Source organism: Anolis carolinensis, chromosome 4, assembly GCF_035594765.1.
Source record: "Anolis carolinensis isolate JA03-04 chromosome 4, rAnoCar3.1.pri, whole genome shotgun sequence".
NCBI classification, from domain to species: domain Eukaryota; kingdom Metazoa; phylum Chordata; class Lepidosauria; order Squamata; family Dactyloidae; genus Anolis; species Anolis carolinensis.
Window position 1 is genome coordinate 185,870,421 of NC_085844.1, and position 20,082 is coordinate 185,890,502.

General features: G+C 43.6%; 2 protein-coding genes across 4 annotated transcripts in view; both read right to left on the reverse strand.

The window, feature by feature from the left end:
- The window catches only part of ipo13 (importin 13), a 60,563-nt gene extending 54,314 nt beyond the window's left edge, over nucleotides 1-6,249 (reverse strand). The window contains exon 1 of one of the 3 annotated variants that reach the window (XR_010005777.1): nucleotides 5,621-6,249. Coding sequence is in view for 2 of the 3 variants with exons in the window: in XM_062979652.1 (XP_062835722.1) it covers nucleotides 5,621-5,692 (72 nt within the window). In the remaining variant the exon portion in view is untranslated. The remainder of the gene's footprint in view (nucleotides 1-5,620) is intronic. The other 2 variants (XM_062979652.1, XM_062979651.1) reach the window with 2 other exon arrangements.
- Nucleotides 6,250-12,984: 6,735 nt separating this feature from the next.
- Nucleotides 12,985-19,430, reverse strand: artn (artemin). The gene is made up of 4 exons (XM_016993219.2): nucleotides 18,407-19,430; nucleotides 16,011-16,105; nucleotides 15,178-15,367; nucleotides 12,985-14,891 (listed from the first exon to the last, which is right to left on the reverse strand). Exons 1-4 carry the CDS (start codon nucleotides 18,450-18,452, stop codon nucleotides 14,470-14,472), a joined length of 753 nt encoding a protein of 250 aa, XP_016848708.2. The 5' UTR covers nucleotides 18,453-19,430; the 3' UTR covers nucleotides 12,985-14,469.
- Nucleotides 19,431-20,082: the final 652 nt, after the last annotated feature.

Here is a 20,082-nt window from a genome sequence, read left to right on the forward strand (position 1 = left end):
CACGCACAGATTACCCCCCCCCCCCCCCCCCGGGCTCAGATGTTTAGTCTGAGCCAGTCCACACCAGCAAATCTCCGGAGTTTAATGGGAGACCAACTATCCTACCCCTCTCCCTTTTCCCCCAGCCAAGATGCAAGCTAAATGGCTAAAATGTATCAAAAGCACCTCCATTTCCAAGCCCCTGCTACTATGTGTCTCTCTATATTTCTTTTATTTTTCCTTTTGTAAATATGTGGATATACACGTGAGGGGAGGGGATAAAATGTAAACAAATAAGGCAAATTACCTCTTCCATCTTATGCTCAGAAATGGCAAGTCTGACTCCATTCACTCCCTCTTCCTCCTTCATAAGCCTATACCAAGCACCACATGAACTCTTTTATATTTGTAGATTTTTAATTATTATTGAACTCTACAAAATGAAGGCAAATGTGCATGAACTTATGGACTCCAATAACCTTTCTTGAGCAATTCCAGATGCCTATCCCCAGCTACATCACCACCATTGTCTTCTCCAATCATGGTGTGCACTGGCTAAGACCCACCTTCTGAGCAATCAGAGAGCTGGGGGATGCCAGCCGGCTTCTTGGGCACTGGCCAATCAAGGGAAAGGGAGGGAGTTTCAAATCTATAAAAAAAGGTCTGCTTATGATTATACTTTTCCACTTGTGCTTTTTGAGCTTCCGTGCTGTACGAGTGTCCCTTTTGCACAAATTGAATAAAGTCTCTGTCATTTGCCTTCAACCTGGTGAGATTCCTGGTTTCTGATTCCTGACTCAAGACATCTGTGGTTAGCAAAGCTTGCCAGGCATCCCTCGGTAACCAAGGGACTTAGAAAAACTCCAAATTTCCAGGATCAAAAACTGTCTTTCAAAAACAAAGAGCAACCTAACAGGGCACAGGGCCATGTCCAGCACAGACAGTATTTCAATGATCCTCACAAAATACATATGTAAGAGTAAAGAACCTCAATCTGATCTGGCAGAGCATCACTTTTCTGCCACTTACAGCAAAAAAGCCTCAGGCTGAAGAAGCAGATGTGAGGCAGATTCAGCAGAATATTGAACCCAGTCTGCTAATGCTTCTTGCAGTATGAACTGGATGTCCAATACTATGGCACAATCTCCAGCAGCAGGGGCCTAAACACCTCTCTCACTCAGCCAACCTCCACCCTTACAAGACAATGCTATATCTTACAGGAATGCTTGATAAAGCCAAGTGCTATGCAGCAAAGTGAAGATAAGCTGATGGGGACCAGAAGCATCTATGAGAATCTACTGATACCCAACCAAACCAATATGGGAACAATTCTGTCTCCCCCTCGATGACTCTAATATCCACATACCAACTCCCCCTAGCACTTGCTGAGCTAATCACCACCTGGGGTGTGCTGACCTTTCCTGATGTCAACATTTGCTCTATTGTTGGCGAGCACAAAGAAGCTGCCTGTGCATTCTCTCCAGGGGAAATAATGAAGCAGCATTACCCAGTAGCACATCAGGTCAAAGAAGCCAGCACTCAAAAATAACTTTGCAAAAAACAGCTAATCCTTAATTTATATGCATCGTGAAAATGAGCGTTTTTAGCATCATGATCCCTAGGCTTGAACAAGTAGTTTGCTCTCCCAGGCAAGCATGCACAATTACAAGGTTGTGACTTAGTGAGAAGCTAGTCCCTGAGCTTTGTTAGAGAGCATGCTGAACGACAAAATCACTATGAAAGAGGCCCTCAGTGTTAGAAGGAAGAACAATAAACTGTCCAAGGTTGATCTTTAAGACTTTTGGTCTAATTAAAAATATACACCAAAAATGCAAGCAATATAAATTATTTCGCTTTTGTTATAATTAGTGCTTTAATCTTTGTCCTATGTATTTTAATGATTTTGTGTGTTTTAATTATGTTGTACCCTGCCTCGAGCTGCGAAGAGATGCAGATAACAAATAAAATGTATTAAGTGGAAAGAGGCAAGAAACTAACAAAGAACACTGAACCACAGTTCTCTGACCTGGGGAAATTTAGCCTCCTACCTTGAGAAATTTTATCCCTATATATTTCAAGTCTGTCTTTCTACTGTTAAAGGATAGAATTGTCTATGAAATAAAAAAACAACAACAGCAGCACCATAAGAATATCATTGTGACTTCAACATATAACCAATGTCTTCTTTTTGTTGTTGTTTCCTTGCAACTTCAGCAAAATTACAGAACATATGTAGCACTATCCAAGCAATATTCTTGAATAACTTCTCAATATTGCCACTGTAGGCCCTTCAAGACAGGCCCTATATCCCAGGATCTGATCCCAGGTTTTCTGTTTATCCCAGTTTATCTGGTAGTGCGGACTCATATAATCCACTTTAAAGCAGAAAACCTGAGATCAGATCCTGGGAAATGGGGTCTATCTGGAAGGGCCCTGGGTTTCTCGGGTTTTTTAAACCTGTAAGTATAGAATTTAACTCTGACAAAGAGCCAGGACTATTGCCTATTCTGGCTCTTTGATGGCAAGGAGCAGTGAAAGCATGAGGCATGAACGAAATGAGATTTCAGGTAATATTAAATCATAAATTGCTCTGCTAGTTAAAATGGCCTGTCAAGGGACATGTATTCCTCTTTGCCAGTATGCACAGTTTTCATCCCTCCTCCTCTATTAGCATTCATTACACTTTTTGTCATTGTGTATGGAAGATTGCAGGTACTTCCTTAGATTTTGTTTAAAAAATCTGTCCTAGTAGAGAAAATATAGGTTTTGATCAGAAGAGTCCCTCATTCAATCTCTTTTGAGACATGAATTCACTAGCAGTCTTTAAAAAGACATAGTTTCTCTCTAATTCTGCCTCCCAGTCGCAGCATCAGTGGGTAAAATTAAGCGAACAGATTCAAATTCCAGTAGGGCAGACTTCGATTGAACATTAGAAGGAATTTCTTGATACCGAGAGCAGTTTGGCAATTGAACCAACTGCCTAGAGAGGTGATGGGGTCTCCTTCTATGGAGCTACCTGGACAGCTACCTGCTGGGAATGCTATAGCTGGAGATACTGCACTGAGCAAAGGGCTGGACATGATAGCCCTTCCAATTCTATGATTCCATGAATAATATCCTAGGCAATGTTATACAAGTTATTCCATACTACCACAAATTCCTCCCAATTTTTCTTAAATTTTGACTTCAAGCATATTATTAGGGGCCATGCTCTCCCTAATTCCATTCCTTATCTCTTAAGAGCTGATGTGCAGGGCAAATTGGTGATATCCAAGAGCCACAGTTAGAAAATCACAGAACTCACTTTTGCTTTGAACAAGTCATGGTGCAATGTTTACACTAGTATCACTTCACCAAATGTAATTACGAAACCCACTATACTTTATTAGGCTGACAATAAGACATGGCAACTGTAGATTGCAACCTTCCTACTGAATATTAAAACTGTAGTTTTACAAACAAAAGACAACAAAAGACAACTGCTAACAGCAATATTCACAGTAACCTCTCAGGTGTCAACAGCAATGCTTAGCCATACTAATGTGTTAAAAAAAACCAGACCCCCATCCCACTGAGCACTGCAATGCCCTTAAAACTATTATTGCAAACTAGAATACACTTCTGAGAACATAAAAGAGAGATCACAACACATGCCAGAAGAATGAAGCCTCTAAAAGTGAAATGTTCCACTCTTCCCTATCGGAAGACAGTTCACCTTCTAGAAAGGTTTTAAAGGCAACCCCAACCAGAGGAGTCCACTTGCCTACAGCAAGTGAAGCAGCACATCTCCAACCATAACAAGCTATGGTGAAGAGGGAGTGGTTGGATGGGCTGCCAGGTCAGTGCATGACTTCTGCAATCCTTCCCCCCCCCCTTCCAAGGCAGCAGCAGAGTCATTCTCCAGCCAAGCCCAACATGACACTCTTCCTTGAGGGAAGCAGGATGGGAAGGCTCCGAAGACCTTACAAAAGGATTGAGAAACTGCGTAGCTCTGTCAGTGGCAGGACTCATAGCCCAAATAAGGCAAGGTCACAGAATCATAGTGCTGGAACACACCACAAGGACCAACTAGTCCACCCCCTGCCATGCAGGAACACACAATCTAAGCATTTCCAATAGATGGCCATTCAGCGTCTGCCTAAAAACCTCCAGAGGAAGAGACTCCACCACACTCCGAGGCAGCATATCCCACTGTCAAACAGCTCTTATCATCAGGAAATTCTTCCTAATGTTAGGTGGACTTTCTTTCCCTACAATTTGAATCCATTGCTCCATTGTGTCCTAGTCTCCAGAACAGACAAAAACAAGCTTGGCCCCCTCCTCAATGTGACATCATTTCAGGTATTTAAACATGCCTATCATGTCCCCTCTCAGCCTTCTTTCCTCCAAGTTAAACATTCCTAGCTCCCTGGCCCCATTGACACTGCCATAAAATGCCATTTCAAATGGCATTACATAGTTATTGTAAACTCATATAATACAGTTTAACTGCAATGAGTCTACACTGACCATATAATGCCTTTTCAAACTGTATTATATGGCAGTGTAAATGGGGTCCAAGTCACTCAGGTCAGAATCAGAAACAATGCCAAGGGTAATTCTCACATTCAGGGAAAAAAGACCAGGATAGAGCAGGTAGATGGGAGTCTGTGGCAGGCTGCACTGCAACCCATTGTAAGAAACAGAGGAAGACAATGACAATGACATCTCACCTCATGCCAGGGGTGATGTTTATGTTTATTCATACCCTGCTTTTTCTCTCCACAAGGTGACTCACCTGACAGGTAGAAACAGCCTCCTCTCATGGAATCATAGGGTTTGAAGAAACCCCAAGAACCATCCTGCCCAACCCCATGCCATACAAGAGGAAACAATCAAAGCCCTGTGTGTTGTCGAAGGCTTTCATGGCCGGAATCACCGAGTTGCTGTTAGTTTTCCAGGCTGTATGCCATGTTCCAGAAGCATTCTCTCCTAACGTTTCACCCACATCTATGACAGGCATCCCCAAGCATGACACAATCAGGGCCAGCTAACACCTCTCAAGAAAGTATTCCCCCAGGCAGGAATCAGCCAGGCTTTGAAGCTGCAAGGCTTTTCAATGCTAATCAAGGTGATTAATTTCAACATTCACACTTGCCTCCAACAGGCATGAGTTCTTTCTCTCACCGTGGACCTTCCACAGATATATAAACCTCTCTTGCCAAGTTTCCAATATATCTCACAACCTCTGAGGATGCTTGCCACAGATGTGGGTGAAACGTCAGGAGAGAATGCTTCTGGAACATGGCCACACAGCCCGGAAAAACCACAGCAACCCGATGATGTTTATGTTTATTCATACGCTGCTTTTTCTCTCCATAAGGAGAGGAAACAGCCTCCTCTCATAGAACCACAGAGTTGAAAGAGACCCAGGGACCATCCTGACCAACCCTATTCCATACAAGCCCTCCCAACAGATAACCCTGTTTAGCAACCTCCAGAGAAGGGGGCTTGGAGTTGGAAGAGACCCCCAAGGGCCATCCTGCCCAACCCCATTCTGCCATGTACCCAATCAAAGCACTCCCGACAGATGGCCACCCAGCAGTTGCTTAAAACCCCCGCCTCACGCCCTGCCATCAGCCCTGCCCTTCCTTTTCCTTACCTTTTCCACATTTTCGACGGTGAAGTCCAGGTTTTGCTGGAGCTGGAGGGGAGCCTCCCCGCGGCGATCCATGGCTCGCCCTCGAGGGCCCTCTCTTCGCGGGGAGCCCGGGCTACAGCCGCCACGGAGAAAGCAGCAGAGCCAGCGGCAGGATCAACATCTTGAGAGGAGAGAGGAGAGAGGAGAGAGGAGAGAGGAGGGGGATCCCCAAACGATTCCCTTCCTCAGAGAAGGGCGAGCCTCTCTCAAGGGGGTCTCTATCTATCTATCTTCTCCAATGAGAAATCTGTAAAAGAAATGGGGTCTCCTACCTCGGAATAGGGGCGGGGCAGTGCCGCCTGTCAATCTCAATTGGGGAGAAGGGCGGGGCCATCCATCCTGCTCCCAACGGCATTCAGGGTGAACCTGCCTGCCTGCCTGTCACCCCTAATGGCGGAAAGGGCTCCTCGCTCGGAGAAAAGGAGGGCGCCTGATTGCCTCTTTTTCCTCGCTCGGCGCTCGCTTTTCCCTCAGGAAAAAGGCTGCTCCTCTCCCTCAGGGAAAAAGGCAGCCAGGCCACCACCCCGTCGCACAACCGGGCTAATTGACTGACAGTTGGGCCGGGCACCCTACAGAGCAACCAGGAGGGAGGGACTTTCCGGCGCCACTGAGCTGTCCGCGTCAAACGCCCGCCTGCCGGGTTACTCGATAGTGTCCCCTCCGTTCAGGCGCTTGGGACAGCCCTCATTGGCTAAGGACCTCTCCTGTCGCGTGGGGTCATGGGAGTTGTGGTTCGGCATAGGCGGGCGAGGCTTAAAGGGATTGAGCGGGAAGCGTCGTTGCGGTGTTGCGCCACCTGCTGGGGAAATGGCGAAGCGCTGGTGAGGCTGGAAACAAGGGCGCTTCTTCCTTCAGTTCAGAGGAACAACACTGATAACAAGCTGTTAGCTGGCCTGAAACAATCAGCCATAGCAGAGCACTTGATGAACCGACCTAGACACAGCATTTTGTTGGAGAACACAGAAATGCTGGACCACTCAAACAACCACCGTGAGACTACGCAGAGAAACCATTGAAATCCACAAGCATGTGGACAATTTCAACAGAAAGGAGGAAAACATGAAAACGAACAAAATCTAGTTACCAGTAGCAAAATAAAAACCCTCTAAAATCAAGACAGTAAATAAAGAACAACACCTCACAACCTCTGAGGCAGCCTGCCATAGAGATGGGCGAAACGTCAGGAGAGAATGCTCCTGGAACATAGCCATGCAGCCCGGAAAGCTCATAGCAACTCACCAGTAACAAGATTTTACAGGTAATATAGGCTAGAGCTGGCCCTGTTATTGGGGAAGGCAGCCATAGTTATTTGAAGCATATGAACAAGAGGACAAAGTCGTTGAGCTGGTAACAATAGTGTGATTGTATATCAAGCATGGACAAACATGGCCGCTCCAGGTGTTTTGGACTTGAGCTCCCACCATTCCTAACAGCCTCAAGCCCCAGCTTAAGCGGCTGAGGGGAAAGGAAGGGGCCTGAGGGTGTTGGGAATGGTGGGAGTTCAAGTCCAAAACACTTGGAGGGCCCAAGTTTACCCATGCCTGTTGTATATTGTACTTTATGTGTATTTATTTTCATTGCCAGGTTTGATGGGAGGTGCTTCTGCTTCATAACATTTTACCTCATGTGACAGTTTACCTCATAGCTCTGCATTTTTATTAATTTTATTGTGTGTATGTTTGTGTGTGTGTATATACAGTAGCGTCTCACTTATTCAAGCCTCGCTTATCCAAGCCTCTGGATAATCCAAGCCATTTTTGTAGTCAATGTTTTCAATATATCATGATATTTTGGTGCTAAATTCGTAAATACAGTAATTACAACATAACATTACTGCGTATTGAACTACTTTTTCTGTTAAATTTGTTGTATAACATGATGTTTTGGTGCTTAATTTGTAAAATCATAACCTAATTGGATGTTTAATAGGCTTTTCCTCAATCCGTCCCTATAATCCAAGATATTCGCTTATCCAAGCTACTGCCAGCCCGTTTAGCTTGGATAAGTGAGACTCTATACAGTAGAGTCTCACTTATCCAACACTTGCTTATCCAACGTTCTGGATTATCCAACGCATTTTTGTAGTCATTGTTTTAAAACATCGTGATATTTTGGTGCTAAATTCGTAAATACAGTAATTACTACATAGCATTACTACGTATTGAACTACTTTTTCTGTCAAATTTGTTGTATAACATGATGTTTTAGTGCTTAATTTGTATAATGATTACCTAATTTGATGTTTAATCGGCTTTTCCTGAATCCCTCCTTATTATCCAGCATATTCACTTATCCAACATTCTGCTGGCCCATTTATGTTGGATAAGTGAGATTCTACTGTATATACACACAGTATATAGAATCATAGAGTTAAAAGAGACCTCGTGAGCCATTCAGTCCAACCCCCAGCCAAGAAGCATAAAAATTGCATTCAAAGCACCTCTGACAGATGGCCATCCAGCCTGTTTAAAAGTCTCCAAAGAAGGAGTCTCCATCACACTCCAAGGCAGAGAGTTCCACTGCCGAGCAGCTCTCACAGTTAGGAATCTCCTTTCCTGTAGTTTGAAGCCATTGTTCCGCGTCCTCGTCTCCAGGGAAGCAAAAAAACAAGCCTGCTCCCTCCTCCTATGACTTCCCCTCACATATTTATACATGGCCCTCATCATATCAGCCTTCACTTCTGCAAGCTAAACATGCCCAGCTCTTTAAGCTGCTCCTCATAGGGATTGTTTTCCAGACCCTTGATCATTTTAGTTGCCCTCTTCTGGACATATTCCAGCTTGTCAACATCTCCCTTAAATTGTGGTCCCCAGAACTGGACACAGTGTGATTCCAGGTGTGGTCTCACCAAAGCAGAATAGAGGGGTAGCATGCATTCCCTGGATCTAGACACTATATTCCTATTTATGCAGGCCAAAATCACATTGGCTTTTTTTGCCGCCGCATCACATTGTTGGCTCATGTTTAACTTGTCCAGGAGGAGTCCAAGATCTTTTTCACACATACTGCTGTTGAGCTAGGCATCCCCCATTCTGTATCTGTGCATTTAGTTTTTTCTGCCTGTGGAGTATCTTGCATTTGTCCCTGTTAAACTTCATTTTGTTAGTTTTGGCCCATCTCTGTAATCTGTTAAAATAGTTTTGAATTCGACTCCTGTCATCTTTCCAGCTGCAAAGACAAAACTGGGTCCTTTTTCTCCCTTGACGCCACTTTAACTGGCATAGCCCAATGCTGTGGAATCTTGGGAGTTATAGTACTGCAAAGCCACCTCTGCCAAAAAGTGCTGGTTGTCTCAGCAAACTACAGCTCCCAGAGTTGAGTTTGACGCCCCTTTAAGTGACATAGCTCAATGGTATGGAGTCATAAGAGTTGTAGTGAGGCACAACTCCCAAAACCCCATAGCATTAGGCCATGCCAGTGAAAGGGGTGTCAAAATGCAAATCCCATTGAAATCTGAATGATGCTTGACTCCAGTTTGTAGTTGTGGAAAGAAGAAAATGTTTAATTTTTTATTTGTGGCCAGAAGAGACTTCTGCCAGAAGTATACTGCAGAGTCACCCTGAAAGACCTAGTAAATTCCTAGCAAACGTATCAAGAAATTTGCCTGGAAATAGAGAATTCCTACAGAGTATATATTGTCAAATGCAGCTAAGTGAAACCATGGGTATGGGTCCTGTAAACTGTTTCAAATATCTCTTTGTGCAAGATATTAAAATCTTGACCTAAATGGAAAAGATGGGATGATCTCTAAGTTACTCAGAGAAATCTACAGAATTTTTTCTATAGTAGACCCTTATGGATCTTTTTTCCATTCAGTTCCAAGTATCATATTGTTTTTACAAAAACAGGTGTTCAGGCATAAGTGGGTGGAAAGTCTTAACTACTGCAGCCATCTTATGTAACTTTATATATAAATCACTGAGAACAACTCATGGATAGTACATTCTTTTGTTTGACTTCTGGACAAACTTTGCCATTTTCTTTTGCTGCCAAAAACCAAAAAATATATATTACTCTGGCAGCTGCATGTAGTTCAGTGGACCATACTTTGCTCATTCCAGAGAGAAGATACCAGTATAAATGCTGCTTAGGATACTTGTGTGAGGCTCCCGGTGGGGCAGCAGGTTAAACCTGCTGAGATGCTGAACTTGCTGACCGAAAGGTCAGCGGTTCGAATCTGGGGAGCGAAATGAGCACCTGCTGTTAGCCTCAGCTTCTGCCAACCTAGCAGTTCGAAAACATGCAAATGTGAGTAGATCAATAGGTACTGCTCCGACAGGAAGGTAATGGCATTCCATGCAGTCATGCCGGCCAAATGACCTTGGAGGTGTCTATGGACAACGCTGGCTCTGGCTTAGAAATGGAAATGAGCACCAACCCCCAGAGTTGGACACAACTAGACTTAATGTCAGGGGAAACCTTTACCTTTACCTAGGATACTTGTGTGGCATTAGACAGAAGCATGGAAATGGTTTAGTTAGCAGCCTGACCCTATGCAAGGTCAATCATTTTAAAACCTGTTGATTCATGGAATTTGAAAGTTGTCTGATTGTGGACGCTAAGCAATAGCAGGCCTGTTTGGTTGCTGGATGGGAAAGTGCCAAGATTCTGTAGGCTATAACAATTTCTAAATATTCTTTGCCAAAGAAAACCTCATAAAATGTATAGGATCACCGTAAATGAGCAGGCGACAAGCACTCACACACATACACAAGTAACATGAAACTAAACATTAGGCTTTGGAGCCTTATCGTTTGGGCTGAATTGTTCCATTTCAATTTTTAACAAAAGAAACCCCAAAACAAACAAACATAACACCATTTTGATAACACCTAAATGACCCCATAGGCCCATGGTGAGGTTTGATGAGTATAAGGATGCTAGTCCATGAAAATTTGGGCTGCAATAAAGGTGTTTGTCTTCAACACTGGTTGCTGCAATTTTCAGAAAGACAGCATGGCCATCCTCCTGGAGATTAGGCAGGTTGTCTTTCAAATGAACAAAATAGAAGAATTGACTTTTAAACAGCAATTCCAAGCAGTAGCCTGAAAATGGTTTGTCCGTTCTTTGCTTGAATACCTTCCTCCAACTCCTGCTGTGGCAAAGCTGCTTCTGCCCAACTTCCTGTAAGAATGGAACATCCTTTAAAACTGAACGATTTTAAAAATGGGAGACACATCCATCAAAACAGCCACTAATCTATGACATGACTGTATGGGTTAAGGCTGTGGTTCTCCTTCAGATGTTTTGGACTTCAGCACCCACAATTCCTACAGCTGTTAGCTGGCTGGCATTTCTGGGAGGTGAAGTCCAAAATACCTGGAGGAGCACAGTTTGAAAACCACTGGGTTAGGGTAAAGAGAACATGGAGAGAAGAGTTTACTATTGGCACTTGCTATCTGCCAGGGTTTAAACAAAAATAATTCCAAATTGTTCTGACTAGTAGCAGATTTCAAAAACAGCTATGTTAGTCCGGAATATCAGTATGCAAAGAGATTTGCTCACACTTTACAGATGAACGGAGAAAAAGAAATTGGTGTCATAAGCATTTGTAGACTATATAAAGAAATAGACGTAGTTTGTGAAAGCATATGCAATCCCTAAGATACATGATCCCTTTGCGTTCAGAATATTGAGTGCTCATCCAACTTTACCATGGAGGGAAAATGCCATAGTCTAGTGTTTGATAGGTTCTAAAGTGGCTCTTTGTTTCCTTCTTTTATCTCTTAAATGAAGAACAAAGTAATTCCACTGTATTTCCTCCCTTTTTGAGCAATAGAGTAGTAGTAATCTGTGACGTGCAGACATCATAGAATCATAGAGTTGGAAGAGACCTCATGGGCCATCCATCACCTCATGTGATTTTCCTGTTAAGAAGCAGGAAAATCACATTCAAAGCACCCCTGACAGATGGCCATCCAGCCTCTGCTTGAAAGCCTCCAAAGAAGGAGCTTCCACCACACTCTCCGACAGAGAGTTCCAGTGCCGAAAAGCTCTCACAGTGAGGAAGTTCTTCCTAATGTTCAAATGGAATCTCCTTTCCTGAAGTTTGCAGCCATTGCTCCGCATCCTAGTCTCCCGGGCAGCAGAAAACAAGCTTGCTCCCTCCTCCCTATGACTTCCCCTCACATATTTATACATGGCTATCATGTATCCTCTCAACCTTCTCTTCTGCAGGCTAAACATGCCCAGCTCTTTAAGCCGCTTCTCATAGGGCTTGTTCTCCAGACCCTTGATCATTTTAGTCACTCTCCTTTAGACACTTTCCAGCTTGTCAACATCTCCCTTCAATTTTGGTGCCTAGAATGGGACACAGTATTCCAGGTGTGGTCTGACCAAGGCAGAATAGCGGGGTAGCATGACTTCTCTGGATCTAGACACTATACCCCTATTGATGCAGGCCAATATCCCGTTGGCTTTTATAGCTGCCGCCTCACATTGTTGGCTCATGTTTAACGTTGTCCACGAGGACTCCAAGGTCTTTTTCACACATACTGCTGTCGAGCCAGGCATCCCCCATCCTGTTTCTTTGCATTCCATTTTTTATGCCAAAGTGAAGTATCTTCCATTTCTCCCTGTTGAACTTAAGATCATTTTGAATTCTGCTCCTGTCTTCTGGAGTGTTAGCTATCCCTCCCAGTTTGGTGTTGTCTGCAAACTTGATGATCGTGCCTTCTAACCCTTCGTCTAAATCCATCAGTCAGACCCCATTGCCAGGCCCAGAAAGTACGTCTAAAATACAGATTGGTCTGTTGATACAGATTAGAAAGCAATTTCTGGCAATTTTCATCTCTACCAGGAATAGGCCTTTTATAAAGTAAGTGTATCTAAACTGGCCATTTAAAATCAAGGCATTCCAAAATAGTTTGAATTACATCAGCGATAGCTCATAATATTAAATTGTTGGCAAAATAAATCTACCATCTCCTACTGAGGACTGTATCTAGGTCCAGACAAAAATGGGGATCCTGACAACAGTGGCAAATTATGTCTACTAACCAAAATATCTCACTACTTCAACCCTGGCTGCACAGCAACCTTACTTTTGAGTAATGTGGTGATAGCTGCCCATTCAACCTTGGCTCAATACTAGAAAAGTGCAAAGCATTGTTAATGAAACTGCATGAAAAACAGTTGCAAAAAAAGACAAAAATGTCTGCATGAAAAAGTATTTTTTTGCAATATGGAATGACCTTTCCTAATATTCCAATGGATGCCCTGAACCTAAATTTGATTCACATTTTGATGCAAGGCCTGTAGTTAAGAATTAAACTAGCCATAGTTGTTTTCCCGCACATCAGCAAGATAATATACTGTATACAAAATGAATTTTGCACTGCCTCAGCAGGCTTTATTGCTACAAGAAGTCGCTGCTGTACAAAAATAGAGTTTATCCAAATGCAAATAAAGGGTAGAGAATATAAAACCGGGAAATGAGGAAGAGGAAATGCCTTTTCTTAGACCAAGTGGGTGGAAAGGACACAGAGCTGCTGTCCGCAGACTGGGGCAAAGCATCTGCTTTAAATGTTACTCCAGTCTTGGTTCTCAGCATTATAAATAGGTGCCACCAGAGGTGAGTGGGGTGCAAACAAATAAATAAATAATTTAAGAGAATAAATAACTTTGTTCAGAAAGTGTCAGTTCTAGAGTGGATGGGCTGCCCTGCTGGTATCAAGAGATGGCGACCCAGGAAATGACAGGGACTGTTGCTGCTTCCAGAGCTAGCCTGACAAATGTGCAGAGGCCAAACTCCACAAACTATTGCTGGTGTAGCAGGGAATGTTGCAAATTCGAATGTTAACACCATTACAGATTTATCAGAGATGCCCTTTCTCTAGCGGCATATGATTTGACTACTGTAGAATCAGAGACTTCAACAGCTGTGCTTTTTGATTAGCTCCACATTGCCCTGGCTCTGTATTCCACCTGCTGCAAGCTTGTTCTCATCAAAAAAAGCTCCCCAACTAGATCAAAGACGGAAGAAACCCCCAGAACAAAACCAGGAAAGTGCCACTCAGTTCTCAAACTGGAAGCTGGCTATCATAGCACTGGATGGATGGCAGTAGCAATCACTGAGTCTCCAGAACCCAGAGGAGGCATAGAAGAACTGCTGTAAGCTGAACCTGAAGCTTCTACTGAGTGTTGCAGAACTGGCCTTTATGTTCAACTACATACTCTCCTTGATGGAGCTACACCAAGCTGCTAGGGGAAATGGAGATTGCAGAGATGGAAAAAAGTGGGGAGAGTACATGACCTTTGCAGCTGATGCAGCTGAGTGACCCTAACAAGCAGCCTAACTGGCTAAAGGACTAGTGATAAGGAGGGGGCACTTAAGGAGCTACTCATTAGCACCACAGGTCTTTGTGTTGACCTCCCTGCCCACTCATCCTTTGAATGAGGTTTGCCCAATTCCAGTGATGGTTCTCTACTCAAGGAGGAGACTTGATGTGTGAGTAAATTCACAACACTATTGACAACAAAGAAAGATCCTTCTGGAGTGAGACTTCTTGCTTTTTTCACTGGTTTGGATGAGCTCAGTTCCACCATCCTGTCACAGGCATGAAGAGGACACTGTAAAGATGTCCAACATGTGTGCCTGTAAGGCCTAGACCCATTTGAGCCAAGAATGTGATGCTCCCTTCCAACTTATTGTTCACCTTCTACTTCCTTTTGGCCCAGCAAGCTGCACCACAGACTGTGCATCTCCTGGTCCCAAGAACCATAGACAGGTAGGACTCTTGGCAGGCCTGAATGGGAGCATGAACACTAGTCACTTCAGTGACTCTGCGAGCTCCAGCAGACGGTGCACCTCAGCCCACACAACCACATTCTGCTGCTGAAACTTGGCTCACTGTCTTCCAGACATTGCGTACATCCATGAAGGAGAAGTCCTCATACTTGGTGGGTCGACAACATGGATGGGAGGAGGGGCGTTCATGAGGCCCAGGCACGATGTGACCTTGCTGCAGCAGGTTACTCAACGTGAGGTCATAGTTTGTCCGGGCTCGCTGGCAGGACCCACTGCAATACTTGAACTTCACAATCTCGTCTGACTCAAAGCCGAGTCCCAGATCCCGGACCTTCAACCTCAGGTTGTGCAGGCGGCAGTTGCGGCTGCGGTTCCCACGCCCAGCTTTTCTGGATCCTTTCCTGGTTTTGGTAGCACCCGCTGGGGAACGTTCAGCCCTGAACAGTTCTGAGGCACTGGACCCTTGTATAGTCACGTTTTCTCCTAAAGGAGATAGAAAAAGTCACAAGAGAAAAGAAAGGCACAGGGAGACTGCTAGGCTCCATGAGACAATAAAGGGACATGGTATATAGCTGCTCCCTCAGCCCACACTATCTGCCCATTTAATCTGCTCCCCAAATTGCTAGCTGCCTGACTAGTAAGTGTACTAAATTACAGAAGTGAAGTATCAGAGTAGAACACATGAAGAAAAGTGAGCTAGACATTTTGACTGAGAATCCCAATAGAAGAATTGTAGGTCTCAACCAATCAGGACATACTAAGTTCCTACCATGCCAGTTGCTCCATGCATCCAGGTATAGGGTTTCCCTGCTCTTTTCCTCCATGGGGGCAGGGCTGACAGTGCCCATGCTTTCAGAGGTCGCTCCCAATGTTTGATTATGATGCCAGGTCTGTGGGGTTGCCATGATGGCTCCGGCAAACAGTGATAGCAGAGTGAGTGTGCTCCACAGTCCAGGCTCCTAGGAAAAAGAAAATGGCACATGGTCAAAACAGTAGTAGGCACAGAGAGCTTTCTTAGAAATAAAGCATAGCAGTTAAGTAATGCTGCAAAATGCTAGTGTCTCAGGGCCACTTTACATATGACTGGTTTTTCTCGTGGGCATCTCTTCTGTGTTGGAAAGTGCAACCACTTGCACTTTGTTATATATAAAAATGACAATAAAGTTTGTCTCATCACAAGTACCATGAGAAGCAGAACAAAGAAATGCAATTCCTAGAATCTCCAAACCATCATAACTAGTGTTCATGACAGCTTAGGATTCTGGGGGTATTAGTATTCAAAATTAGTATTTCCAAGCTCTGTCAAAGTGTGATAGCTATATACATATCCAGCAAAATCAACACATTTGAGTTCATCATGTGTAAGAAATATGCTGTCTGCAATGCATGATCCTGTGAGATGTGGATCCCAGGAAAGCATAAGCTGGGCTAACACAGAAATAAAATGCCAGATCAAAGGAGAATGATGTAAAAAAAAGGACCCATTCCTGAATACTTGGAAGAGGATAGAAACTTTTCTGAGGCAAGGGGCTCTGCAGCTGCCCATGGTCTCTGTAGCTAGTGTTTCCATGCCAAGTCAACTGTCCAGAAAAATGAACTCACCTTGTATCGTACTTGTTGAGCAGGCAAACTCCTGTAAGCAGAGAGAAATCTGTCTGATCTGTACTTTGGCCCCTCCACTCTCCACTCCATCCTACCTGCAACACAAAGACACAGTTCAGGAACTAGAGCCCGCTTCTCTGGTGAAGTAGCCTAATTTCTGCTTCTACAACTTGCTAAGTAAATTGTCAACCTTCCCCATGTTTGCATCACTTGATAATTCCTTCCAGAGACCAAGACAAAGACAACAGAAGGCAGTGCTCTACAACATATTTTTTGGTGCCTGATGAAGGTTGTCCACACCACCCCAGTGCTCGAGTCATGTCCTAGACTGGAACTTGACCAGCTTGATTTCCCTACTTGTGAAGAAACATCTGGATTCTCTTCTTCAGCTTACAGAAAGATGCAGTTTTACTGACTTCCACAAGGTGGCAACACAGAACAAGATTTTTTTTCTGCTTCCTAAACTGACCACACACAAGGGATAGGAAGAAAGGAGACCCATTGCCCTATCCTAGGGATTGGAAGAGAGATCCTGATTCTCCAGATTCCGTTATCAAGGAATCTAAAGTGATTTAGAGGTACAACAGAATGTCTTCAAAGCTAATTGTGAAAATGGTAGGCTTCTTGCAGAAACTGAAGGGACATTTCCTGACCTTAAACGCTCTAGGGTGTCCTTGTCTGTCCTAGCGTCTTCCAAGCTTCAATATGTAGAATAGAGGTAGGCAATTTGTGGCTTTAGTGCTGCATGTGGGATTTAGTCTAATTTTTTTAAAAAAACATCTGCAAGTCATTGGTCAGGTCTTAGCAGGAGGGGTATTTTCCATCCTTAGAAGACCCTTAGGTGAGAAGTATGTGTGACAGAGAAAGATAAGAAAATAAAGAGAAAGGTGTGGGCTTCTATCATGCCTACCACCAGCATGTGTACCTCAACAAGTTAAAGTAGCTTTTGGCAGGAAAAATAGGTGACTGACTTCTGCAGCAGAATAGATAATTTTCCAAATTCTTCCGGGTTTTCCAATTGGGGCCAGAAACATCCCAAGAGACACAGATGGATGCCAAAATTAAGACTACTGTTTACTTTCATGATCTGCCAGCTAGAAAAAGCACAGCAGAGTTCTCAGCCATATAAAAACAAGACACCATCAAAATCTGCTTCCATATCATGAAGACCAGCATAAAGTAATAATCAAATTGATTGTAAAGCTTCTGGGAATAATCAGCTTTCAGCAACTATTCTAAAAGCTTCAGACAAAGAAATATTTTACTTTTCCCAAGACCTTTGAGTGGAAAAGCCATGACACCACTTACTGTTATTCATAAGCCACTTGGCCATAATTACATTTAGTGGAAATTCTGGAGAAATGGATCTCAACTAGCATCACTACATAAGAGAAAGGAATTCTGCTTCAGCCATCACCCCTTCAAAAAAAGTCCACCTGTAAGCATATTATTTGGAATGGGTAGGTAGACTCATTGGCTAATACTGAACAGGAGAATCATGTGAAGGACCACACTGGTCCTTTTGGGCTCATTGCTGAAGATTTGATTGTGTGCTTGTATAACTGGGAAATGGTAGTTCTAATTTGTATTACCCAGCAATTATTTCATTTAATCACTGAGAAACTACAGTAGAGTCTCACTTATCCAACATAAACGGGCCAGCAGAATGTTGGATAAGCGAATATGTTGGATAATAAGGAGGGATTAAGGAAAATCCTATTACACATCAAATTAGGTTATGATTTTACAAATTAAGCACCAAAACATCATGTTATACAACAAATTTGACAGAAAAAGTAGTTCAATACACAGTAATGCTATGTAGTAATTACTGTATTTACGAATTTAGCACCAAAATATCATGATGTATTGAAAACAATGGCTACAAAAATGTGTTGGATAATCCAGAACGTTGGATAAGTGAGACTCTACTGTATTTGTGCCATATCCCCATATCTGGAAGGGTTGTTTGAGACAGGGTTTGTGAGAGTGAAATAGGCAAACATAAAGCAATGACCACCATTCTTTTTTTTTCATCAAAGGTGGTTTGATAAACACAAAATGGTGAATAGTAAACTGCAGTCTCAATCCAAGGTGTTCATAGACAAGGCTAAGAAGCTATTTTCAAGAGTCTGTAAGGATGCTGGTACTTTGAGCAATTCCAAGCATGCCTCTGGGATGAAAATACATGGGGACAGAAAGAGAGCATCTCCTCTTAAGGGTGACTTAAACTATCATCACACATCGAAAGGGAGACTCTAGGGCAATCTGTTGCAGAATTGCAGGAATTTTCACAGGAAGTTTGCCTGATGTTTATTTTCCAAAACAAAGAGTTGTCACGAAGAAAGCATTCCTTGAAACTGGCAAGCATCCAACACACAGCACATTTTGCTCACCTGCATCAGAAACCTGGTGGCTAGAAACACAAGGCAATCTGTGCATTTTGGAAGGTCGTCTTGAACACCCATCTTCTGGTGGAGCAATGTAGAATGCCTGTTTTGTTTACAAGCAGAACCTAAATTACCCCACACAAGAACTACCAGACTCAGTGAGCAAACTGGCTAAGGCAGAATTTGCAACCTGATGCTACTGTTGCCCTGGGTGGCAACCAAAACTGCTTGAGCAGGAGTCACCCCAGAACAGGCACTACTAAGAATGAATGGTCCAGAGAGACAATTTCCAGGCAGTCAAGAACTATTTGGATCTGGATCTCTCCTTTTTGAGCCATGTCTGGAAGCTGTCATGGAACAACCAGGGAGTCTTTGCCTGAAAGGCTTGGAAGGGTTTGGAAGAAACCCAGATGAGTGGTGGAGAAGCTTGAACCACTTTGGGAAATTGGGAAAAGAGAAGCCTTGAGACAGGACTTTCTGGAGCTCTCTTCACAACAGGGTTTCCCGCGCTCTCTCAGTTATCTGCACCACAGTCCCATCTCTCTCAGATGAGTGGCCAGAGAAGCAGAGAGGAGCTTGGACCGCCTCACTGGTGACCAAGGAAGGGAAAGAAGCCCACCTTGAGACAGGACTATCTGGAGTCCTTTTCACACCAGTCTCCATCTCTCTCTTGAGTTATCCACATCACGATCAGGCTTTCTCAGTTAATCGCAGCACAGTCCCCATCTCTCTCCGTTAATCAAATCCGGATGAGTGGATGGAAAAGCAGAGAGGAGCCTGGGCCACCTCTCTTGCTTCTGGGGAAAAGAAAAGAAGCCTGGGTTGCTGTGAGTTTTCCGGGCTGTATGGCCATGTTCTAGAAGCATTCTCTCCTGATGTTTTGCCCACATCTATGACAGGCATCTTCAGAGGTTGTGAGGTGTACTGGAAGTTTATATATTTGTGGAAGGTCCAGGGTGGGAGAAAGAACTCTTGACTTTTGTGTGAATGTTGTAATTAATCATCTTGATTAGCACTGAAAAGGCTTGCAGCTTCAAGGCCTGGCTGATTCCTGCCTAAGGGAATCCTTTGTTGGGAGGTGCTAGCTGGCCTTGATAGTTTCATGTCTGGAATTCTCCTGTCTTTTAAGTATTAAATGTCCTGATTTTAGTGTTCTAGCCAGATTTTGTTCATTTTCATGATTTCTTCTTTTCTGTTGACATTGCCCACATGCTTGTGGATTTCAATGGCTTCTCTGTGTAGTCTGACATGGTGGTTGTCAGAGTGGTCCAGCATTTCTGTGTTCTCAAATAATATGCTGTGCCCAGGTTGGTTTGCTCTGCTATGGCTGACTTCTCTGGTTGAGTTAGTCTTCAGTGCCTTTCATGTTCCTTGATTCTCTCACACCAGAAGTGACTTGCAGTATCTGGCTACCAGTACTAAAAGAAACTCTAAAATCTGAACAGTAAATAAAGAGCAACACTCTGAAAACTGGGGAATTCCAGACATGAATCAATCAAGGCCAGCTAACACCTCCCAACAAGGGATTCCCCCAGGCAGGAATAAGCCAGGCATTGAAGATGCAAGGCTTTTCAATGCTAATAAAAGTGATTAATTGCAACAGTCACACTTGCCTCCAACAAACAAGAGTTCTTTCTCCCACCCTGGAACTTCCACAGATATATAAACTTCCAATATACCTC

What these genes read in the sequence shown, in the direction of transcription:
- artn (XM_016993219.2), bottom strand. Translation starts at nt 18,452, where the DNA reads ATGCACAGATTGCCTTGTGTTTCTAGCCACCAGGTTTCTGATGCAG. An exon ending in CTCAACAAGTACGATACAAG is followed by an intron (nt 15,368 to 16,010) that starts GTGAGTTCATTT and finishes TCTTTTTCCTAG; the next exon opens with GAGCCTGGACTGTGGAGCAC. An exon ending in TGCATGGAGCAACTGGCATG is followed by an intron (nt 14,892 to 15,177) that starts GTAGGAACTTAG and finishes TATCTCCTTTAG; the next exon opens with GAGAAAACGTGACTATACAA.